This window comes from Mustela nivalis, assembly GCF_964662115.1.
Source record: "Mustela nivalis genome assembly, chromosome: 17".
NCBI lineage: Eukaryota > Metazoa > Chordata > Mammalia > Carnivora > Mustelidae > Mustela > Mustela nivalis.
The window spans coordinates 61,862,240-61,887,156 of NC_139036.1; the positions used below are offsets into that span (position 1 = coordinate 61,862,240).

General features: G+C 54.5%; 1 protein-coding gene and 1 long non-coding RNA gene across 2 annotated transcripts; one reads left to right on the forward strand and one right to left on the reverse strand.

Annotated features, from left to right (window-relative positions):
• Positions 1 to 349: 349 nt before the first annotated feature.
• Positions 350 to 21,757, reverse strand: WDR45B (WD repeat domain 45B). Its single transcript, XM_082705602.1, has 10 exons — positions 21,504 to 21,757; positions 16,576 to 16,650; positions 11,470 to 11,571; positions 8,215 to 8,302; positions 7,086 to 7,180; positions 4,456 to 4,646; positions 3,791 to 3,876; positions 2,874 to 2,975; positions 2,079 to 2,200; positions 350 to 1,731 (listed from the first exon to the last, which is right to left on the reverse strand). The coding sequence occupies exons 1-10, from the start codon at positions 21,724 to 21,726 to the stop codon at positions 1,625 to 1,627; spliced, it is 1,191 nt and encodes a 396-aa protein (XP_082561728.1). The 5' UTR covers positions 21,727 to 21,757; the 3' UTR covers positions 350 to 1,624.
• Positions 20,352 to 24,601, forward strand: LOC309850983. The gene is made up of 3 exons (XR_014304562.1): positions 20,352 to 20,435; positions 23,455 to 23,921; positions 24,123 to 24,601. It is a non-coding gene; the product is annotated as an uncharacterized lncRNA (long non-coding RNA).
• Positions 24,602 to 24,917: the final 316 nt, after the last annotated feature.

The following is a 24,917-nucleotide window of genomic DNA, read 5'->3' on the forward strand; positions in this document are numbered from 1 at the left end:
AGTGCTTCCTGGTTTCCTGCAGTTTCCTGACACACCAGAGACTCTCCTGGGGGAAACGTGACCTAGTAATGGTACGGATGTGAGGACCCTCCGGGCCTCTACGCACGGTTGGGGCTGACGTGTCCCAGGAGCCACCCCAACACGGACCAGGTGCCTGCCCCAGAGGGAGTCCCGTGTGCCACCGCGACACCGGGCACAGCTTGTCCCCCAGACCGTACACAGTGCCACCGAACGCGACGCTCTTCACCGCCCCTGCTCGCAGGCGGGAACGCCGACGCGGGAGGAGGTCCGCAGATCTGAAAACTAGGGTTTGGTTCTATAACATACAATTCTTCTCCCCTGACGGATACAGAGTACAACAAAATTAGTCACTTTTATTTAAAAGAAACATTACAAATGAGTGCAAAATTAAACTTCATGATTAAATACACACAGAAGTACATGCATGCTGTACAGTGGGACCCACACACAGGTAAGCGGATTACCGACAGTAAGAGAACCGGCAGGACGCGGCGCCGCCGCCACAGACTTTCAGTGTTTGCAACCTGAAATCAAAACCGAACAACGGAGTTTCTTTAGAGGGAATTTCAGAAAATTACATACACTCCTCTGGGAGTACTAACAATACAGAGCCCATAACCTGTTTCAGTCACCAAGTGTTAGAAAACATTCCCGTGCCTCTCCCTCTCAGAGCCCCAGCGGAAACGACTCGGGCGGATGGCGGGGCCGTGCCCGGCTGGGCCTCCCGCTCCTGCCCAGACGTCAGGCCTGCGCCCCGCGATGCCCAGCCTCTCCCTCCACATCCTCTAAATTAAGTGACGCTTTCCTCGGGGACTGATCCTGACGGTCTACGTTGTTCCTCTGCTCCCTGCACACTACGGGGAAACGCGGGCGGCCTGCGGGACCCACAAAGCACTGTGCTCGCCGCGGGCGCCCAGCCTGGGCCTCCATGCCGACGGCTCCGACAGACCGACGGGGACGGCCGCAGCACGGGCTCACGACAGGCACGGACAAGACCAGGACGCCGGCTTGCGGGGAGACGCCCACCCTGTGCGAACGCGGCTGGCTCTCCGCGAGAGGAGAGAAGGGATTCCTTTCTCCTTCCCTAAGGCTGCTGCTGGTACTACTGCTCTACGTTAAAATCTGGTGGTGACGTAAGAACTCACACGGACACGGTTCGTCTCCCCGTTAGACTCAGTAAAAATGACGGAACCTGCTGCCAAGACAAATGTCCTTCTGTCCATCCTTTAGTCAACCCAGTCCCTACGTGTGCACGGAGCCCCCAAGCGCATGGGGGGCACGGGCGGGAGGGCACGGCGGAAGCACGGAAGCTAGCATCACAGCTCAACTACAGGTCGCGGGCCAGCAGTCGGGCCCGGGCAGCTCAGAGCCACTGAGTGTCTACACTGCCTTGATGATGATTCGTTCTTTAATACTGGAAATGGGAAGCCCTGCTCAGGAAAAGAGACAACCACAGAATGGCTTCAGGACCAAGGGCCCGGGGCAGTCCTCTGGCCGCTGACCCATGAGGCCCAAGGGCCCTGGCACCAGCCCCAGCGTCTGAAGGGCACACTCGGTGCTCCGGAGAGGCCGGCCGTGGGTGCTGGTTGCACTCGCAGCGGAGTCACAGCTTGTCATCGGTCATTTCTAGAAACTGCGCGTAGACGTCCCGGATGCACTCCCCCTTGGGGTTGAAGAGGAATTTGTAGTAGCTGCCGTCTGCACAAATCGCTGAGACAGAAGGAGACCGTTTCACTCACGCGGCTTCTGCCCTCGACGTCAGCAACAAGCAGTCCTCACTGAGCTCAACTCTAAATGGCCTTGCTCTGGGCAGCAACCCAGAGTGAATCTGGGGAGCAAGGGACCCCCACTCCCGGCTGAGCACACGCGTGGCCAGGAACCCCGGCTGTTCTGGGTGGTGCCCGCGTTCGACTTAGGTCATCGGTTCAAACACCACATGACCTGCCCCTGCCACAACTTCCTAGGAAACCCCAGAGGGCGGGAAGGGGGCCGCTGTCACCCACACGGCCATGCCCCAGCAGAGTGAGCACGGGGCGGCCAGCCCAAGGACCACTTACCAATGACGGCATTTGGCTCTGTTCCAAAGGCACAGATGCACGGAGAGCCTGAGGGAACCTGAAACTTGGAAAAACTCCACTTGGAACTGAAGTACTTTGGAAGGAAACTGGCTGAGGCCAGACTAGGAGGGCAAGGAGAGAAAAGGCGGTTACGTCTCCGTAAGAAGGTGGGAAAGTGGCTCTCATGGGGCCTGAGCCCAGACACTTCAAATTCTGTTTTTCCTTTACTTTTACTTCTCACGTGGAAAAGAGCAAAGTGCTTACAAATGACTTTATGGTAATCCCAGGAAGCACCGGTACCGGAAGGGGCGCAGAAGCACGGCAAACGTGAGGACATGCACCAGGGTTTAGGTGCGAGTCCTAAATCCCAGGGAAGGTGGGAAGGTGACTGAACCCTAACTGGACTCTGGGAAAGGAGGTAAAAATGACACGCATGTCCACATCAGATACTGTGGACCCCAAACAATGCACCGCTGAGGGACTCCAACTCCTGCAGCTGAAACCCTGTGTCCAACCACTGACTCCCCAAAAACTTAACTCAGGGTCTACTGTTGACCAGTTAAAAAATGGTCGGCTCACCCCTTCCGTACGTTCTGTGTACCACACATCCCGTAGTCTTACAAGAAAGCTAGAGAAAAAATCCCAAGGAAGAGAAAAATCTATTCATGGCACTACCCTGTACCACGTGTCGTGGCCTGTGGACGTCACACCTGTGCCCCATCCCACAAATGAGTGACTACACTTCTCACGCAGTGTGCCTGAGGGAGGGGCTTGTCCTTTCACTGTGGGACCCACCTGGACTGTTTATTCCTTTTCGGATCTTCGGCAGCAAAGACGTGCACTGTGCCGTGGTCACTGGACACACAAATGAGGGACGCGTCCGGGTTGAAGTTAATGCTGCAGAGAAATCAGAGGCCGCTCTGATCTCAGGTGGATGCAGAGAAACCCCAACCGCAGTGCCAAGCTGCCATGGGAGCCGGCGCCTCGAGCCCTGGTCTCCTTGAATCCCACACAGCGACTGTAAGCACCACAGCAGCGCTCTCCACGGAACCAGAGGGTCCACGCTGGGGAGCAGCTTCCTGTGGCCACCCCTCCTCACCACTCAGGGGACACCCCTGGCCCCTGGAGGGGCAAGCTGCGCTCTGGAGGGGGCGTCCCTGGGGCTGGGCAGGCCCCCACCCTGGCTGGAGAGGCCCTGAGAGCAGACACAGAGGAGAGCCCCCACAGGGCTCCACGGGCACAGGCACTAAGTGCAAGTTCATGACGTGTCTATCGTACAGACCCAAATGCCACCCAGCACTCGCAAAGGCCACAGACACAAAGCACGAAAACCCACCCCAGCAAGGGGTCCCCCACGGCAGGGCCGCAGACCCCGAGTGATTACAGATGAGCTAAGAAGGTCTCTGGTGTGTGTCTTAGAATACCACGGAAAAATCAGCTGGAGGAGCAGTGGCGAAGAAATAAAGCTGGCCAGTACTGACGAGCATGGACGCAGGGTCCGTGACAGTTAATGACCTTCTCTGTAACTTCCGTCCATATTCCCATGATAACAATTTAAAGTTCTTCCTAATAAAACAAGCTGACACCAATTCCCTAAGAGCAGGCAGAGGCCCTGATTTTCCCTCGGTCCAACAGGCGGCATTTCAATGCCAACAACCCAAAGCCACGGCCTCTGAGGGCAGACGGGGCGGGGGGGGGGGGTACTTTCTTACCAATAAATATTGGCTGCTTGAGATCCTCTCCGTAGCTCCTGGATTAAATGCCCTGATGAAGTATCAAATATTCTTATAAGGGTCCCCTTTGAAAAACAGTGAAGTGTTTTATTATCATTCACAACCTTTTAGTTTTTTGAAATGAATATTATACTCAGAAACCCATTAGCCCATACAACCCCTTCCCAACTCACCCTCATCTAAACTCCACTTCTCCCTCCACTATACCCGAGAATAAGCTGGTGGCTCTTCAGTCCCACAGCCCTGGGTAGGAGGAGCCAGAGCCCTGGGTGCCAGCCCTCCGCTAACCCCCGCCTCCCCTGCCCCAGCAGATGCCTGAGGGAATCCACAGCCCGGGCAGGCATGTTCCTGGACGGCTACTGTTCTCGGTCTAGAGAAATGACATCTTCGTGGTAATTCCCGTGGCCAATTAGAAAAAGGAACAGTGACTCTGCTGTCAAAAATATGAGGCTTCATCAAGAAAAATGACTTTTCAATGGTCTATGTCAACTACAACTTGATTCCAAGAGAAGGTGGCCATAACCCATAAGGAGTCAGAAGCCACAGGGAAGGGCCGGCTTCCCACAGGGCCACACTCTAGGTCGCTGGGAGGACGGGGCTGCGGGGGCAGGTGCGCAGCTCGCAGGGGAGGGGCGCGCACTTACTTTCTCGGATGCGGTTGCAATTCTTGTTCCCTGCAGGTTAAGAGCCACACAGCTCAGGATGCCCTCGTGGGCCGGAATGTCCACCGGCGGCTTCTCGGTACTGGCCAGGTCCACGAGCTGCACATGGCCCGTGTGCGTGCCCGGGAAGGCCAGAAGGGAGTTGTTACTGTTGGGGCACAGGACGCAGAGGCCTGCTCGGAGATGGAGAGAACCCATCAAGCATTCACGACTGTCTACGAGCCTCTGCCTTACCCCAACAAAACCTATTCTGTCTTCCAGCTCACGAGGGGGGAAAAAAATACATAAGACTTACTTAGGTGTTTTCATTTTTTTTTTTTTAATATATTATTTATCTTAGACAGAGAGAGAGAGTGTGCGCAGGGCGGGCAGGCGGAGGGGCAGGGTAGAGGGAAAGTGAGATTCTCAAGCAGACTCCCTGCTGAGCCCAGGGCCCAAGGTGGGGCTCGAGCCCATGACCCTGAGATCATGACCTGAGCTGAAACCAAGAGTCAGATGCTTAACTGAGCCACCCAGGCACCCCCAAGGGTTTTCATTTATATCAGAATCACAAAATCTTTTCCTTAGGTAGTAGAAGGCCAAACAAAGCTAACCCTGCAAGACTGCCTCATAACCGGACCATCTGCTGAACATGTTCTTAAATAAACTTTGTCAAATATCCATCTTCCATGGTACTAGCCACTGAGAATACAAAATTGTGAAGTATAAAAACTCCATTAACAATGGCATAAAATCCCAAAATACTTAGGAATAAATAAAACAGTGCTGTATAAGACTCTGTAACACAATGTAGAAGAAAACCAAATTTCTGACGGACAGAGAGCTGATCGGACCTGACCTACTGTGGTCACGGCTAGAATCGACTCTGCCCGCAGGTCACTGTGGTCACAGTCAAGCTGTCTGCAGGCTTTCTGAACCAGCCGACCGACACTAGACATTATAAGGAAAGGCAAGGTCCTAGAATAGCCAAACATTTTTTTGTAAAATAAGAACAACATCAGAGAACTTACACTACTGAGTTTTAAGATTTTAAGAATTATTTCAAAGCTCTAGATACCAATTATAATACTGACATAAGGGCATATCACTGCAATAGAACAGAATCCAGAAAAATCTTACACTTACTTGATTAAAAAAAAAAAAGCACCAAGATAACTCAAGGCAGAAAAAAATAGTCTCCTTAACAAATGGTACCAGAAACTGGACAGTCATAAAGAAAAATACAAATCTGGGCCTTTGCCTCACACCATAGGCAAAAAAATAGATTAAAGACCTAACTTAAGATCTAAAGCTTCTAAACACATAAAAGAAAATCTTTATTTTGCAAAAAAAACACAAACTGAAAATATCTGCAAAAGTGACAAAGAACTTATCTAGAATATACAAAGAATTCTTACAACTCAGTGAGCAGGTAAACAATGTTAAAACAGGAAAAGATGTGAAGGCGCCTCATAAAAGATGTCTGAAGGGAAAAAGCACAAGACAAAGGCTTAGCGCCGCCGGTCCGCAGAGAAATGCAACGAAACCCCAGAGACATACTATTCCCTCGGTCACGGCAACGCCCCACGTTCAAAAGAGGGACAGTACGGAGTGCTGGGGCAGGGGCTGCTGCGATCAGCAATCCTGGGTCCCTGTTAAGTTCAGATCACGGATCTCCTGGTGCGGGTGCAAGAGGACCCCGCCTCTCTAGACAACAGCTGTGAATATTGTATCAACGTGGACGCAGTGTCCCAACACCATCTCCAGTATTCACCCGAGAGAAACAGAACGATTCCTCCAGGCGAAGACGTGTCTGCGAACATTCGCACCGACGTCTGCTCGCCGCGGTCCGAACGCCGGAGGGATAAACGATCCGGCAGATGCAGACTGTGCAGTGTCACGTGGCGGTAAAGACAAGAGGAAGAACACACACCCGGAAGAGCCTGAGGTCCAGGAAGCGAAAGGGAAGACCCGAACCCAACCGAGAAGGCGAAACCTAAAGGCCAGGTAGGGAAGGGGCCACCCGAACTCTTCTCCACTGTGGTGGCAATTACACAGCTGCTCAAAGTGACTAAATATTATCCAACCATATCGTCAAAATGAGTGAGTTGTATGGATATTCTAGCTCAATAAAGCCAGAGGAAAAACACTAAAAATTTTAAAAAGAAATTAAGGTGCTACAATGAGGAACAAAGTCACATGCAATCCTTGCTCTGGAAGAAAAAGGGAAGGAAACCCCTCAGAACTCAGTGAAAACACACGATTCCAAGGTCGCCCAAGGAGCTGCTGACCTCTTGACAATGACTGGCTGACAATGATGCGGGGGGGACGGGGGACTCCCCTCTCTCTGCTCCGACAATGGCGGGAGAGGAGGTCTCAGCCTGGCAGGCCAGGGGCTGGTGTGAGAACATGGCCTGGAGAGCCCACCCGGAAGGCCGGGTGCCGGTGTGAGAACATGGCCTGGAGAAGCCTGTCTCGGTCAGAGTGCCGCCAGCGGGTCTCAGGGCCCGTCCCGCCACGGCAGTGCCACTCCGACAGAGAGACCTGCCACGGGAGAGGGCACCCGGCACAGGTCCCCACTGGACAGAACATGAGAGAGCCAACTTCCATCATCACTCCTCTGCATTTCTTACCTTTAGGGTTATAGCAGGTTTCAAAGACATGCAACTGATGGGGGTTGTGTGTGAATGTGAACACCTTAATCATGGAGTCCAAAACAACCACAATTCTGGAAAGAAAAAAAAATCAGAATTCCTGTTCCCAAAAGCGAAACTCAAGCTTTTTGTGATTTTTGTTCTTATCATTTGAAACTTAGAAATGGTCCAAAGAGCACAGACAGAAGGATCATTCTTGACTCAGCGCCCTGAGCAGGCAAGGTCTTTGGAGGTTGGTCACTTACGAGCCCCGGGGGAGGGGCCAGCACCGACGGACAAACGCCCCTCCCGAGCACCTGGGTACAGTGGACTAACGGACCTTCCTGAGGGTCAGGGACATTTTCATCAAATATTTCATCGAGAGTAAGAACCAAGTAGAGTACGCAGAGCAGGAAGTATTTTTTTATACGCTTTTAGATACATCTGGATAATTCGGAAGGTCCTTGGATTTGTGTTATTAGGGACCCATCAACATTACTGGAAGTCACAACCTACCTAAGAATGCGGGTATGACAGCCCCTACTCCCTGTCACCTTGTTCAACATCTCTGCCCTCCCACATCGGAGTGTAAGATGTAAATAACACCAAATTACAATCCAAATTAATGAAACTCTATCTTGCTGAACTTAACAGTAAAAACTTCTATGTTCTCCTAAACACCGTAATGGCCACGGCTAAGAGGAGCCTGCTACTTCCAACAGGTGACAGCAATGGCACCGTCTCGTTAATAAGGAGGCTCCGGATCTTCCACCCGGCAACCTTTATGGAGACGGCGCGCGGCAGAGCTGGACTGGGAGCAGGAAGGCTCACGCCTCGTGTCCTTGGTGGGAACCTGCTGGACAGGGACTGTCCTCTGAGGGACTGAGGACCACCAGGGGCTGCGTCCAGGCACCGACAAGCCACTTCTAAGCGATCTGGGGAAGCCCGTAAAACGCACACCTTCTTTGCAGCAATACGGAGAATGCCATGACCTTTGGGTCGTAAACTACAATCACCACATTTGAAGACGTGATTTTCCCAAACACATTTCTTCCTTCAATATGAAACTATCTCACCGTCTCCAGAGAGAGCGACGACTGCTCTTTGAGAACTAAGACGGCAAACCTACCGATCTCGCCGCAGCTTCACTGCTTTGACTTCGGTAGAAAATTCTATCTCGATGACAGTCTTCTTCTTCAGGTCATCCCAGATCATCACTGCAATTCCAAGAGAACTTATGGGCACCAGTGCACAGGCAGCGGGGCCTCGCAGAAGCGTCCTGACCTCCCGGGGCTCTGAGCAGAGGGAGGTGCTGCTCCCCCACTGCCCCGTCTCAGACCCGGGGACCTGGCGGCCGCCACTCGCCAGGCTGTCTCTGAGCGCACAGCGCTCCCCATGCCCCCCGCCCGCCTCTTCCCTTCCAGCACCGGCCCAGTCTCCCCGCCGCCCCACACGCACTCCTTCCTGCCAACCTCGCCTAGATTCGGGCGAACTTCTCCCCCCTCCTCTCTTTGCTCGGTTCCACCTGCCTGAGCCAAAAGCAGGCCTGACCACAGCTCCTCCTGGACTTCTAGAGACACACCTGGATCAGGCAGAAAAAGAGAAGCTTCTGTGTTAGCGGGGGACAGCTTCGGCCCCAGCCTGACCGTTCCTGCTCGTCCGCCCCACAAGCTGCGCGAGCCGCCAGCATTACACGCAGTGGTCACCGCACCCCAAGGGCTGAGAAAACTTACAGACAGCCTGAGGACGAGGACGGCGGCACTGAGCCGGGGACAGGAGTGGGGACTGCTCTAGCTTCTGCACCTTTCTCTCACAAAGCTGTCTAGGGGGCCGTGAGGTCAGGGAACTTAAGCTTCCTCAGCAGGCCGTGGGCTAGGGGCCCCAGGGTAGAAGGTGATCAGTGTCTCCCCCAAAAGTCCTGACGCCATGACCACCATGAGTCCTGGCGGTGGGGTTCTGGGGGGAGTTTTGCCAGAATGGACTCAGTGACCTCCACTTCATATCAAGAGATAACAAACCTACAAGAACTAACAAACTTTTATGGAATTATTTACTATTGAAGAGATTAAAATTTATAACCATTCAAAAACGGAGCAGACTTCTGTTGTCACCCGCTTAAAATGCCATCTTCATTCCCACAGCGGGCTCCCTCGCAGTGCCCGGGAGCGCCAGCACGTCAGTACGTGGGGCGGGACCTCGGTCCATGTCCCTCCCTGAGACAATAACCCGGCCGGCAGAGGACGCGACCCTACAGAGCAGCTCGAAAGTAAGCTTCTGCGACCCAACACCACGTCTGCCATTCAGAACAGACGTAAACCAGCCCCGTCCAGAGAGAATCCCACAGAGGAGCCACGTCAGCGGTGTCACAAATCCGAGTAAACTCGATTTTCAGAAATTTCTGTAAACAGCATGACAGAGCCCCAGAACCAGCAGCTCAAATTCTCACTCACAAAAGGAAAGTGACCAGACACAATGCCATGGACGCTGAGAAAAAGCCACAGACCCAGGTGACCTTCAGCTCCCTGCGGTCTCCACGGGCTGCGAGCCAGCATCCTGGTGTGCTGGAAATTCTACATACACACCCAGGATTTGGCACGTCTGCCTTTTAATATAGTTCCTGGTAGCGAAAGGTAGATTCGGTAATTCTGAATTCTCCTCCTTCCGTCCTCTGAGCTCCTAAGTAAGAAGAGGCCTTGGAGCTCTGCCTCAACAGCTCTGGGCTCGGCCGCAACCTGCCTGTCGCGCTGGGACGACCAGGCTCCTCTGGTCTCGTTCTACTGTCCTCCACAAACCGAAGACACGACTTCTTCACATTTCAACACGGTCTTAATTTGTAAGTATTAAAATAGAGCAGATTCAAGCAGTGATTCTGAGGTTACTGAAAAACCCCGGTGCCACCGGCAGGGCCGAGCGCCCGACTCTCTTTCCTCATCAGTGATCACTAACGTGCTTCACGGCAAAGCCGGACCCCAGCTGCAGGACTGGTGCCCGCCCCCAAGCAGCCGGGCAAAGGAATTCTGAGTAGGCTCCACACTCAGCATAGAGCTCAGCGTGGTGCTCAAACCCACAACTCTGAGATCAAGCAGCAGATGCCAACTGAGCCTCCCTGGCACCCCCATCCCTGCACTCTGAGCACGGCGGCCTCTGTGTCGCTTCTGCACGGCCTTTCTGGACTCCCACGCCACAGGCTCCACTGGCAATGTACCAGACAACAACCCAGGCTTTCTGCCCTTTAGCCCTGGTTGTGACAACCTGGAGGGGTCCATGCACACCACCACGGGCAGTTCCACTCCCCAAGCCCACTCACGCTGTCCACCAGGCTCCTCTCAGGGCTGCAAGCCAGGGCCCCAGGGCCTACCAAGGCTCATCCAGGACTCTACACCTTTCCATGCTCACCTGACTCCCCCTGCCACACGGTCTCAAGCAGACCTCCAGCTCATCCTTTCATCCAAAAGCACCTCCTGGAACCTTCCCTTCCTGCCCAACCTAGAAAGAGAGCTATCCGCCCCTCCCTCCACCCCCACTCAGGAACCGATCACCAGCGGGTTCCAACCTCACAGCCCTCCAGGGCTGCGAGCTCACCAGCCCTTGACTCGGACAGTCCCACTTCCTTCTCTCTCCCTGTCCCTCCCTGTGAAGAAGGGCTCCCACTCTGCCATTTCCAGTCTCACACATGCCTCCAAACTAGAGCAGGCTGACCACACCCTCAGCCAGTATGCAAGACCCCCTGGGTCTGTCCTCACCCACCTCAGCCATCCACCTGCCCCCCTCCTGGTGTCACACCCTGCTTGCTTTCCCCCCAGCAGAGCCCTGGCTTTACAGTATGAAGTACAGGCCGTGGTTAGTAAAGTTTCTGTTTCTCCCTTACTTTAAAGGCCAGACCTTTACACCACAATCTCTCTGAACACCCAGAAACTTAGACACACACACCAAGAACAATACTCTTAAACCTATAGCTGACGTGGTTTTTTCCTCTATGTGACAGCGAAATTGACGTTTCTTTGAGTCCATGGTTCTCGGCAGGAAAAATACCCTCCTAACCCTCGCTTTAAAATGAACACATAACATTTATGATACCAACCCACAGGTGGGTACTCAGAACAAAACGGGGTCCAGAGGCATGGCACGGCCCCCGTTTAGCCAACATTAATTGAAAAGCACACGCTTTATGTCGATGGGAACAGGTGACCCTCGCTGCACACTTTTCTCCTGTGAACAGCAGAGACAAGACTTTCTCTCTGGGTGCCTCTTGTTGGTGACGGGTCCTTCATACCCCACAGGGCCACCAGGGAAGAGCAAATAGAGCCGCAGACACCAAGACGCTCTAGAAAGTCCCCCATGTCACAACATGGGGGGCAGGACCCTTAAGCTCCCACCACTTTACCTTTGTTAGGGGGGTACTTCGGCTTTTTCCCACCACCGACTAGAGCTAAATAGTTGCAGCGAAATAACATCTCAACGTGGCCAACTCCGCCTTCCAGAAATTCTGAAATGAAATTGAAAAAAATTAGTATGACTATTTTGCCAATTAAATAGAGAAAAAAGGGGAAACGTAACACCCGGTATTTGACTTTAATCTGCAATCTATACGTGACCGCCAACAGCAACGAGACTGCCGGCCGGCTAGCAGCGCGCTCTGGACTCCCCTCAGCAGCCCGTCCTCCTTTCGGAGATAAATGCTGACACCCAGCACCCTACCAAGCCAACGTACCAAATGTATAAAATACCTCAAGTCATATTTTAAGGGGTAGCCCAAATCTCTAAGCTCTAAGAAAGCATGCTTAATGTGGTGGCTCACTCGTTAAGCGTCTGCCTTCGCCTCAGGTCCTGGGATCTCAGTGTCCTGGGATCGAGTCCCACGTAAGGCTCTTTGCTCAGCGGGAAGCCTGCTTCTCCCTCTCCCACTCCCCCTGCTTGTGTTCCCTCTCTCGCTGTCTTTCTATCAAATAAATTTTTTTTTTAAATCCTTAAACACCTCTTCCATTGGCTTGAAATGCTCAAAGATGCTGGTGAATTAACTTAAGAGGAAAACCTCAGCAGACTTCCAGATGTCCTCCACGACAAAGGACGACAAACAATGCTCACTGGGGAAGGCAATGGGAACCCAGGGAGAAGTTTGGGGTTCAGAGAAGCAAACCCCACTCTGAATGGTTTCTGGTGCAGAGCAGGACCAGAGCGCACCTTGTTCTCCTAGCTCTGCACCCTGGTCAGCAGCGACCAGAGCTCGTCGCCCAGGAAGGGTACAGCAGAGGGCAAGTGAGGAAGCAAAACTTCTGAAAGGTGGAAGTCGACCAAAGATCAGGCACGGCCCTTCAAGACGGCTCCAAAGTTCATCCGCTGGCTCCGTGAGCAACGCAAAATTCAAGGCTTCATAGAAACTCCAGAAAGGACTGACTATCCCCCTGACCTGCGAGCGACACAGGACTGAACCGCATGGGTCCACTTTTACACAGACGTTTTTCAATAAATACAGTCTGATACTGTAAATGTATTTTCTCTTAAAGATTTTCTCAACAGTACTTTATTTTCTTGAGCTTACTTTATCGTATCAAGACAGTATATGATACAGATCACATACAAAACATGTGTTAACTCTTACCAATAAAGCTTCCAGGCAACACCACACCACTAGCAGTCAAGTTGTTGCAAAGTCAAAAGTCCTACATGGGGGCACCTGGGTGGCTCAGTGGGTGAAGCGTCTGCCTTTGGCTCGGGTCATGATCCTGGGGTCCTGCGATGGAGCCCCAGGGCGGGCTCCCTGCTCCACGGGAAGCCTGCTTCTCCCTCTCCTTCTCTCTCTGCCCTAGCCCTGCTTGTGCTCTCTCTCCCAAATAAATGAATAAAATCTTTAAAAAAAAAAAAAAAGAAAGAAAAGAAAAAGAAAGAGCCACATGTGGATTTCCAGCCGCAGGGTAGGAGGAGTGGGTTAGTGTGGTCGCTCCCAATTCCTGGTTGTTCAGGGTCAAGAGCAATGTTGTTCACGTAAACATCTGGGGGTCTTTCTTCCAGGGTTTTCTTTCAGATAAAACCCTTTAGGTATAATTAATGAATCAAACAGTACTTGTCCGTATAAAATGAATACATTTTGCCAAATTACCCAACAAAAAGATTCTACCAACTTCAACTGTACCACTGAGGTCATGAAACGGCCACGGAACCGTCTGCTTCTCCACAGCCAAGCCAAAGCTACAAGCTGCCGTGTACCCCCCACCCCACGACGAGCCACTCCCTCCCTCCACCTCACAACGCTTCCCGCTTCTCTCCAGTCCCTTCGTCCCGGACGTGCGGGGGGCGCACATGAGCCTGCGGCCCATCAGACAGAATGAGGCCAAGGGCCCCCAGCACCCCGTCACGTCAGGCAGGTTGCTGGACTGGGTCATGACAGGCATTGTGCACGACAGGTCCCCTCTTATCTCCAGAAGCCCGTCTTACGCAGGACTGTGTCCCTCGCCCCGGCGCAGCACCGGACACTGGAGGCTCCCAGCCAGCGCCCGTGGGCTCGGGACCAGGCCTTCGCCAGCGCCCCCTCAGTCATGTGCTGCTCCTCCTCAGTCCCTGTGTCCTCTCTACTCCGCCACATTTGGCCGCCAGCGCCCCACGTGTGAGCACTGGTCATGTGGAGGGAAACCTGGGTGACATGAAGACAGGAAAATGCCTGAACCCCTCTCCCACCTTGCAGGCTGTGCCAGCTCACTGAGCACGAGCTATACGAGTTCCAATCACCTCTGCACCACAGAGAGCTCTGTTTTTAAATGAAAAGTGAAATTTTTTAAAAAAGTGAAATTAACTTCTTATGAGTATTTCTTGGGTTTCTATAATCACTGGGTATCCTACTTTACCCAAATGTGTCGTTCCTGGACCTTCTCCCTAGCATATGCACAGATGTGAATCCGAGGCCTACACCGGGACCCCACAGCGTGACCATGAACTCCAGAGAGGCCGCCGTTCCAAACAGTCGCCCCCGGGGCCCCACGGCTTTCCTGCAGCAGAGGAGAGCGGCAAACCCACCTGAGGTGTAATTAAGGTGCAGGACCCTCAGCCTGGGCGGGAGTTGGGAGAAAGCTGCCCCCAACGGCTCCCAGTCCCTGCCGGCGGTGGGGGCACCCGCCAGAGGCAGCGCACGTCCGGCCCCACCTACTCCGAGCCCCAGACACACGGGACGGAACAGGGCCCACAGCCCGGATCTGGGGTGACCACGGAAGAAGTGCAGGCACACTTCCTGCCTCCTCATTTAGGAAAGCAAACCGCAAGATAAAACAGGAACCAGATCCAGTCTGTTTTCTGGCACATTCTCAGTTGCCAGAAACGTAACAGCAGACCAACCTACAAGTGCGCAGGGGCGGACTGCTTAAAATACGCTGTCAAGAAGCAGCGCCGTGACCGTTTTCAAGCTCACTCCAAGCTAAGCTTAGGGACAGACTTCCCCAGACACTGTTCAGCTGAGCAGCAGAGGAAACAGTACTTGCCCTCAGTGCGAGAACGACAAACCCTTCTGGAACTTAGACTTTTAAATGCTTCTTCTCTAACATATATTTTTTTAGCTTATTTATTTATGAGACAGAGAGAGAGAGCACGCGCAAGCAAGGAAGGAGTCGGACCGGGAGAGGGAGAAGCAGACTCCCCACTGAGCAGGGAGCCCGATGCAGGACTCGATCCCAGGACCCCTGGATCATGACCTGAGCTGAAGGCAGACACTCAACTGACTGAGCCACCCAGGCGCCCTAACATATTTTTAGAAGAAATCCTCAATTTGTTATAAACATTTCATTAATTAGGAAATAGCTGTCAATATATTGCTAATGGTTCAACTTCAAAGTAACTCCTAAATTTCTGGGTCAATTTAAATAAAAAGTATTTGCAAGTGAAACTGTTTCAAAGTATCTTGTCACTATTTATCCATATAAAGTAGAGTTGTCTTAATTCACTAAGCAACCAAAAAAAATAAATAAAAGTCAGCCTGCTATAAAAGTCAGACTCCTACCACAGCCCACAGGGCTCACTGGCCCACTGAGAGTGCACGGCTGCTGGGCTGACATTTTAGGAAGGCATGAGCTAACGCAGCACTCAGCACTCGGGCCCAGCTCTAATCTAGGTGTTTTCTGCATCTAATTCACTGATCTTCACGATGATCTTAGGAGGTAGACAGTTATCACCTTTCTTCTACACAAAGAAAGTGAGGCCGAGAAGGGGAGGCACTTGCCCAAGGTCACAGAGCAGTATGGCAAGGGGGCCGGGTCAGATCCCTCCCAAACAAAGTGGGCCGAGAACCTGAGCCCTTAACTACCAGCTACTCTGTGTGCCTCTAATAAACCCACGTTACACACCTCGACTTGCGAAGTCAACCCCTCCACGTAAAGCTCCAGTTACTGCTCCCAACCCCAGGGCTGCTGCACAAGCACAGCATCTGACGAAGGGGTTCCGCTGTCAAAAAGACTTAGGAAAGCCCCTGACGCTGGGTCACTAGCTGTTGCCAATGGAAGGCGGCTGCTGGCTGGAGTACTGAGACGTACGGACAAGACATAGTCCCAGCATCAGAAAACAGAACTTGTGCCCTGAATAAAGGCCAGAAGCACAGCAGCAGCAAGGCAAAGGGGTCCCCATCTTCTCGCACCCATCTGAGACCGGTCTGTGTCGGCTTTATTCTCCCAGCAAGCAAAGAGAGCAGGAAACACCAAAAGTGTAAGAAAAATACCTTGGAGTAAAAATAAATTGAAAAAATTCTACCTGTAACATTTACCAATTTTTCCTGTCAAATGGCAAAAGGATCACCATTATTTTAGTATTACCAAGAGAAGTCCTGATTCCACTCGAGAAGCTTCTGAAAACTTGTATTCCCCGAAAACGTAACTCAAAACACTGAGATACGTAAACAGAAGCAGCTACAACTTACTGCTACAGACCGTATTTTCTAAGTGGTCATTTATAAGGAGTCAAGAGTCCCACGCACTGACTTACACCCATCACTTGAGTCCTCTCCAGATTCACATTCAGCAGGGAGAGAAGGGCTCGCACCAACGACCCCAAGCTCTCCCGCGGGAGCCAGCGAGACCTGAGAACATGGCCGAGACACAGGACGCTTCGAAGTGCACATCCCCCGGAGAAATCAGAGCCGGGCCACATCTACTGGATCACCCCTGCACCCTGTCTAGGCCGGCACAGGGCCATGAACCTGTTTACTTCTTGAAACCAGCACCCTGTCTCCACCAGCTGCGGGATAAAATGCAGGTTTTTTTTGTTTTTTTTTTTTTTTAAAGATTTTATTTATTTATTTGACAGACAGAGATCGTAAGTAGGCAGAGAGGCAGGCAGAGAGAGAGAGGAGGAAGCAGGCTCCCTGCTGAGCAGAGAGCCCGATGCGGGGCTCGATCCCAGGACCCTGGGATCATGACCTGAGCCGAAGGCAGCGGCCCAACCACTGAGCCACCCAGGCGCCCCAAATGCAGGTTTTCTGAAGTCTGGAGAAAGGGAAAAAGGGAGGAACTACTCTTACCTTGTTTCTCTTTTTCTTTTAGCGGGTCGGTGTTATAGACTCGGAATCCGTTTTCCATCCCACATGCAAAGCATCCTAAAGCATGAGAGAGAGACGGAGACATGAACCGCTGCAGTGGGACATCAGCCGAGGGCGCCCGGGCCCGAAACAGCAAGAGCAAGGGGTGTGGAGGAAAGAGCCCTTCCTAAGAGCTCTCGCCGGTGCTCCGAGCACCCGGGTGTGGCCTGCCCAGACCCCAGCTCCCCTCCTCAGAGCTGCTACTCAATGACATGCACAGCCTGGCACAATGTTCTCAGTCACCTAATGTGAAAAAGCCCTTGCAGCCAGTCCGGCTTCCTCCTGCAGGGCCCTCCTCTGGCCTTGCTGAAGACCAGCTCCGCCTGAACACTTCATTCCCCGAGACGGCTTCACCGGCTACCTCCACAAGCCGTTCTGCCACCACACATTTCCCTCAATACCTGCCTCTTGCTAGCCCTCGCCACTGGCGTCCCCACCCCCAACCCACGTCTCAAGTGCTGTGTGTCAGACACCCAGCCCTGGAGCCACAATGACGGCCAAGCCCACGAGGGACCCACCCCAGCAAGTGTGGACACGGCGGACCAGGGCAGGGCAGGAAAGGGCTGCTGCAGCACGGCCTTCCAGAAAGTGGCCTGAGGTCTCCCATGACCTCCTCCCACCTGTAAACAAGCCTAACCTTGAAGCCCCAGTCACGGTCACACACCAGGTTGTTAACAGGCCAATTAACATCCACCGGAACAGCCAAAATGGTGGGAAATGCCAAGTAGGAAGCCCGTCTGGAGGCATGGGGGCTCTGACCCTGCTGGTGGCTGCCAAACCGGTGCCCCCACCCCGGCTCACGGTCTGCAGGATCTGGCACGACTCCTGGGTGCACGCGCCGTACAGAAACAACACAGGTGTGCAAAGGTGTGCATCCGATTGTTCACAGCATCCCTCCCACAGCCTAACAGCCAAAAACTGGGAACCCACCCAAACGCCCCCCAACGGTAGCCTGAATTGATTGTGACACAGTCACACAAAACTGCTATGCGTCACGGAGGATGATCTACAATACTCGGCAATATGGAAAATGTCTCACGAACATGATGTTGACTAAAAAAGCCAGGAACACAAGTGAAGTACAGAGACAGGCAAAACGAAACTACACCACCGGAAGTCAGGCTGGACAGGGCAGTGACTGGAAGGGGCACAGGACGGCCAGGTGTGTTCAGGCTGGAAAACTCATCAAGCTGAACACTCTTCTGGGGCACACACACTTTTCTGGAAGCACAGCAGCCTTCACTAAAGAGAAGGTATTACAAACACCAAAGGTTGGCAACCACTCTCTTAAGAAGTCTAGGCATCCGTCTGCAGCGACGTGGATGAACTAGAGGGCACTGTGCTGAGCGAAATAAGTCAATCATAGAAAGACAATTATCATACGATCTCCCTGATATGAGGAATTTGAGAGGCAGAGCGGGGGGGGGGGGTCATGGGGGGAAGGGAGGGAAGAAAGGAAACAAGGTGGGATCGGGAGGGAGACAAACCATAAGACACTCTTAACCTCACAAAACAAACTGCGGGTTGCTGAGGGTGTGGGGGGGAGGGTGGTTGGTGATGGACACTTGCGGGGGGGGCATGTGCTACGGCGAGTGCTGTCAAGTGTGTAAGCCTGACGAGTCACAGACCTGCACCCCTGCAGCAAATAATATGGTAATAAAAATAATTAATAAAAAAAAGAATTCTAGGCATCATCCTTGCTACGCTCACACAACTTTGTCCAACAGCTGGGGACCCCACAAGCCCCTGGGTCAGCTGGTGGGGGCAACAGGGCACTGGCCTCGCTGTGGGGCTCTCTCTGACACACAGGCACACGGCGTCCCACACTGCTTCACGACCCGGTGCGTCGTCCAGTCGAAGGTTTGTGGCAGCCCTGCCTCCAGCAGCTCTACCCGCACCACTCCTCACTCATGTCTCTGTGGCACATTCTGATAATTCTAGCAAGAGTTCAGACTTTTCCATGAGTATGTTTGTTATGGTAACCTGTGATTAGTGATTACGACTCACTGAAAACTCAGATGGTAGCTAACGTTTTTTAGCAATTAAGTATTTTTTAATTAAGATATGTACATGGGCACCTGGGTGGCTCAGTCGGTTGGGCCTCTGCCGTCGGCTCACATCATGATCTCAGGGTCCTGGGATCAAGTCCCATGTCGGGCTCCCCCACTCAGTGGGGAGCCTGCCACTTACTCTGCTGGTGCTCTTTCTTGGAAATAAATAAAATCTCTTTTAAAAAAATTTAAAGTACAGGGGTGCCTCGGTGGCTCAGTCGGTGAAGCCTCTGCCTTCGGCTCAGGTCATGGTCCCAGGGTCCTGGGATCAAGCCCCCCATTGGGCTCTCTGCTCAGCGGGGAGCCTGCTTCCCCCTCTTTCTCTGCCTGCTTGTGATCTCTCTGTTGAATAAATAAATAAAATCTTTAAAGAAAAATCTTTGATAAAACCTTGATAAACATATTATAATATTCACTGATTTCTTAAATAATCAGCATCATTTTGAGCCTAGAATACTATACTGAAGCTTAATTCAAAGATTCCTCACTCAGCATCAAGGCAGGTATCATAAGAACGATTGTCTTGCATTAAATGACTTCAAGACACTAAGCTATTTGCTTTTCTAGACACAGAAAGTATCATGAGTTTTTATGGTTACCTCTTCCCTCCCTTACTACCGGCTAGCCATCTCTTTCCACTGAAAACATATTAGTTTTTTAAAGATTTTGTTTACTTATTCATGGAGAAGCAGACTCCCCACCAAGCAGGGAGCCCGACATGGGGTTCGACCCCAGGATCATGACCTGAGCCGAAGGCTGAAATATGCTGAAAACATATTTCTTTTTTTTTTTTTTTAAGATTTTATTTATTTATTTGACAGACAGAGATCACAAGCAGGCAGAGAGGCAGGCAGAGAGAGAGAGAGGGAAGCAGGCTCCCCGCTGAGCAGAGAGCCCGATGGGGGGCTCGATCCCAGGACCCTGAGATCATGACCGGAGCCGAAGGCAGCGGCTTAACCACTGAGCCACCCAGGCGCCCCTGAAAACATATTTCTTAAGGAGTTGTTCTATCACTGTTAATTCCTTAAAGAGCTCTCAATTATTATCAATCAAACCCATTAAAAAACCTACTGGCAGGTGCCTGGCTGGCTCAGTGTGGTAAGCCTCTGCCTTCGTCTGGGGTCATGATCGCAGGGTCCTGGGATTGAGCCCCAGGTCCCTCTCCGCTCAGCGGGGAGCCTGCTTCCCCCCTCCCTCTGCCTACTTGTGATCTGTCAAATCAATCAATCAAACACCTTACTGGCCCTTCTCTAGTAATCAAACCCAAAAGTGTTCAGCTACGGAACTGCCCCATGTCCGACATCTGACCTCAGACTCATACCCCACTCATAACATGTTCTCCCACAATCCCTGCAGGCCGGCTCAACCCAAATCACCTTCTGTGGCTCGGCACCCACACCTGTCCCAAATCGTCCCCAGGCCTCACCGCCACCTCCGACAGCCCTTCCTTCCATGACCTCGAAGACTGGAAGGAAACTCGCCCTCCTCCGACGACGCGACGTGAGCCTGACCCGCTCGCCTCTCCACCCGCCACCTTGCTCTCCCCCGCTCTCCTGTGACACCACAGTCAGCACCTGTGGGCAGGCTGGACCGGTCCCTCGATCCCTCCGAGCACAGCACGAAGTCGGCGCAGGCCACGCACAGCCACGCACCCGCGTCCGCTTAGAACCGTGTCCACAAGGCGGGCCCTACAGCACCACCGCGATTCTCTCCGAAACGAAACTTCCACGGCGGCCAGTGAAAGCTCTGCAGGTCTGTGCCTGAGCCGCAGCGGCCACCCCTTCCCCCGCGGGAAGCCGGTAACCCTGCCGGGGAGAGGCCGCCCCGTGCCCCGCGCCTCCCGCCCCCTCCGCTCCCGCGTCCAGCGGCCTCGGCTGCATCCGAGACGCGAAAACAAAACGCGCTTCCCCCAGCCAAGTCCTTCGAGGTCCGGACACAAGAGCAAAAACCGCGAGGGGAGTTCGGGGACCCTCCTCTCCCGCGAGGACGCGCACCCCGCCGGCCCCTGCCCGCCGCGTCCGCGAGCGCGGCTGGGGACCGACGGGGTTTCCGCCGCCGCAGGCCCTCGGCGCGCGCGGGAGACGCAGCGGCCCCGAGCTAGGCCGTGGGGAGCCCCACGTCGCGCACCCGGCGAGAGCCCGCGGAGGAGGCGGACCGAGGAGGTGCGGCCGTCGACGGGAGCTCCAGAAAGTCCGGGGCGAGGGACCCGCCCCGACCTCGGCCCGCACCCCCCGCCCGAGCGGGAGCGGCGCCGGGAGGGCCGGGGCGCGAGGCCGGGACGAAACTGGGGGCGGCAGGGTCAAGGGCCGCCTTGGGGGGAGGGGACCGGTGGGGAGGGGCCGTCCGGGGGTGGGCAACCGGGCCGGGCCGGGCAGTGTCAAGGCAGGGGCCTGGTCGGGGGGCGTCTATGGAGGAAGTGGGCCGGGGCCGGGTCGGGTCCGGGTCGGGTCGCGGGCGTCCGGGGAGGAGCCGGGTCGGGGCGTCCGGGGGTGGGCAACCGGGCCGGGCCGGGCAGGGTCAGGCAAGGGCCCGGTCGGGGGGCGTCTATGGAGGAACCGGGCCGGGTCCGGAGGCTTCGGGGGAGGGGCCGGGCCGGGTCCGGAGGCTTCGGGGGAGGGGCCGGGCCGGGGGGCTTCCGGGTCGGGGCCGGGCCGGGGGGCGCCCGGAGGAGGGCCCGGGTCTGGTGGGGGGGCTCCCGGGGAGGGGCCGGGCCGGGTCGGGCCGCGGGGGCGTCGGGTCTGGGGCGTCCGGGGCAGGGCCGGCCCGGGGGGGGCTCCGGAAGAGGCCGGACGGAGGCCGGGGCGCGCGGAGCTCCCTCACCGTGGTCCTGGTTGAAGCCGGCATAGAGCAGCCCGTTGCCATGGGGGTTACACGGCAGGAGGTTCATGGTGCCGCCGCGAAGAGTCCGCTGCTCCTCAGCGCCGCATGCCCTCGGGAGGCCGGACGCTAGGGTCCAGTCTGTCCGGCCGAGGCCGCCGCGCCGGAAGCGAGGGGCGGACGTGCGTGCGCGCGCAGCCAGGCAGCCGCGGAGCGCCGAGCGCATCCACCTGGGCCCCGCCGGGAGCGCCGAGAACGTCCCGTGCGCGGGGGCGGGGCCTGTGCGGAGGGAGGCGGGCTTGGAGTAGAGGGGCGGGGCAAGACGGCAGGGGGCGGGGCAAGACGGCAGGGGGCGGGGCGGGTCTGGGGCGGAGAAGCACCTGCCGCGTCAGGAGAGACTGGAGGGCGAGCCGCGGGGACAGTGGACCGGGTGCCATTCAGAGGCAACCGCGCCCCACCCCCGTCCTTCGCCCCATATGTAACAAGAGCCGCCCAGGAATCGTGGAAACGAGAGAGACTTTTTCTAATTTTTAATTGACTGAAGAGATGAGTATTTAAAATAGTAACAAGGCATCGTAGGGGGTTTTAAGTAAAATGTACACAAAAACAGAAAAATGGTTGGAAGTGAGGAAGTGGAAGTAAGAAGAAGTGTAGACCCCCCCATACAAACCTCCACAGGACACAGCACCCCCCCACCCCCACCCCATCCCCCCCACCCCCACCGGCCGCCCAGACACACAGTCCCCCTCCCCGGACACACAGACCCCACAGACCCACAGACCAGCCCTTGAGGGACAAAGTCTGGACTTTCGGGCCCAGAGCAGCTGGACTGTGGTTCTGCTCCAACGTGAGGGGCCACAAAGACCAGAGTGGTGGCCCTCTGAGCCTCTACTTAGTCCTCTGGTCTCTCCCTCACAGTCCCCTGTCCATTTCCCCTGCACCTGGATACCCACAGTCCAGGCACCATCCCTTCCTGCCTCTCCTACTGTCCTCTCCTCTGCACCCTTGGTCTGCTGACTCACCCTACAGGGTGACGACCTTTCTGCCCTGGGGCCCTGGGGTCTGAATTTCCCCATGCACCCCATGCTGGCAGTGTCAAATAACTCAGTTCCCGTCTGTGGGGGGAATCTCGGGCTGAGGCCCGTGGTTTAGGACGGGGCCAGGACTAATCACAGACCTGGGGCTCTTCAGCGCAGTCCATGGACTTGGAAAGAACCCTGCTGGTGGAGAGCCTTGCCCTGGCTGCACAGTCTTCTGTGGTCACCAAAGCGGGCACTTGGGGGAATGAGAGTCTGAGCCCTTCCTTTGGTCCAAGGCCTCCTGAGGTCCTATCTCACCGCAGGTCCTTCTGTGACAGTAGCCAGCTGGGCGTGCTGGTGAGGGGGCCCCTTGCCACAGCTGCTCTATCTTAACCCCAGAAGCTCAAAGCTGTGCCCCCTGGAATGGATTGACTGGTGACCCCCAGAGACATGCCTGCCCAGAACCTGTAACCCTACTTAGAGAAGCTTTGCAGATGTGAGGAAGATGAGATCACCCGGACGGAGGGTGGGCCTTAAACCCGTGGCGAGTGCCATCCTTCGTGGAGAAGAACGGGGGTGGCCGCGTGATGGGAAGGCTGAAACTGGCGCCATGTGCCGGCAACTGCAGTCACCCCGGGGGGGGAGCCCCCCAAGGGCCCCAGATGGTGAGGACTTGGGTGTTCCTTGTTGGAACCGTTTCTGGCAGCCCTAGGAAGCCAGCACAGCCTGTTGGTAGCTGACCTGTCTTGGAGCAGATGATGGGACAAGTGGTTCAAATGACCGCCAGGCTCCGTGCTGACTCCCTCTCCAGGTGGGGGGGCACGTCCTCCCCCTGGGCACACAGACTGGAGTTTGAGCCAGGGACGGAGGGCATAGGCATTACGTGTATTCCCTATTAAGGCCCAGCTTCCTATTTGTTGATTTTTTTTTTCCAGCTTCCTATTTGTAAGAGGAAAATCACATCCAGTGTGTTAACATAGGCCACAGAGAGAAATGCTTCGCAGAATCTCAGAACGCCCTCCTTGTCCCCGTGAGCCAAGGAGGGTCTCCACTGGGGACAGGCTGCTCCGCAAGGTGTCCGTGTCTATTATGGGTTATTAAAGGTTTTCAGACAAGGGTGGAAATGCTGCCAGCCCAGGTCCCAGCTAGCCTCTGCTCAGAGAGCCCTGGGGCCCCATGCCAGGATAGAGAACTTCACCAGGAACCTGCCAGCCTGCTTCCATGAAGCCACCCCATTACCTACCACTGACTGGTCTGCCCCTGCCTGGCTGATGTGTCTGCTGATCATCCTGTGCCAAAACTCTGCTCAGCCTCATCCAATGCCTCAGTCGGCCAAGGGCCTCCAGTAGCTCAGCACAGTGAGGACAGTCCCTGAGGAGAACGTGTGCTGGGAGTGAACCAGGTGAGCACCAGGTGTCCCCCCACCCCGCCCCCCGCCCCCTGGCTGGGACCTCCTCCACCTGCCGCTTCGCAGCAGGAGGACTGCCTCCCCCATCCCCTAGCACTTGCTTTAATGGGGTGGTTTTCCAGCAAAGGGCAGCCACTCCACCTCTGACTCCAGCAGACAGATGTTACGGAGCCTGAAATGGATGCTTTTTTCCAGATTCAGTATTTGCCTATGTGGTCCGTCATCAAAGTTGTGAGTTCTCCGTCTGGAAGATAATTCTGCAAGGCAGTCATTTTCACAGGGCAGTTGAGGACATAATTGTACATAACATGTTTTGAATCTAGATGCTTAAGAAGAACATTACCAACATCTGGGGCATAATGTGGCACCCCTGTTTACACTTTGGGTGGGTTTTGTCCCCGGGGAGGGCCATGGAAGGGACAGACAATGTGTAAGGGCAGTTTTTCTAGGGTTCAGTTTCCATTTGATTGTGTTTTCAGTGTATTCACCACTAAAATATGCATGTTTTGCTTCATAACGCATTCCATAGGGATGCCTGGGTGGCTCAGCGGCTCAGGTCATGATCGCAGCGTCCTGGGATGGAGTCCTGCATCGGGCCCCCAGCTCAGCGGGGAGCCTGCTTCCCTCTCTCTGCCCCTGCCTGTCACTCGGCCTGCTTGTGCTCTCTCACTCTCTCTGACAAATAAATAAATAAAATCTTAAAAAAAAAATAATGCATTCCATATTTCGGTTTATTTGTTCCTCTTTCCTAGGAATGCCACTGGATTTGCTAAAGCACTTTGTACTGTGAGGTATAACCTCTTGCTGAGACATGTCCTGGGGCCCCATAACAAAGTGCCCCACACAGTGGAGATTTATCCCCTCACGGCTCTGGGGGTTCTGGGGCCCGGGTCTGAGGTCCACGTCTGGTGACACCCATCCCGGGCACCCAGCTGTCCCTGCATCGATGGTCAGTGGGTCAACCCCTTTCTCTCCATCCACTGCCAGGTG

What these genes read in the sequence shown, in the direction of transcription:
- WDR45B (XM_082705602.1), bottom strand. Translation starts at nt 21,726, where the DNA reads ATGCGCTCGGCGCTCCGCGGCTGCCTGGCTGCGCGCGCACGCACGTCC. An exon ending in AAAAGAAAAAGAGAAACAAG is followed by an intron (nt 11,572 to 16,575) that starts GTAAGAGTAGTT and finishes ATTTCATTTCAG; the next exon opens with AATTTCTGGAAGGCGGAGTT. An exon ending in GAAGTACCCCCCTAACAAAG is followed by an intron (nt 8,303 to 11,469) that starts GTAAAGTGGTGG and finishes TTGGAATTGCAG; the next exon opens with TGATGATCTGGGATGACCTG.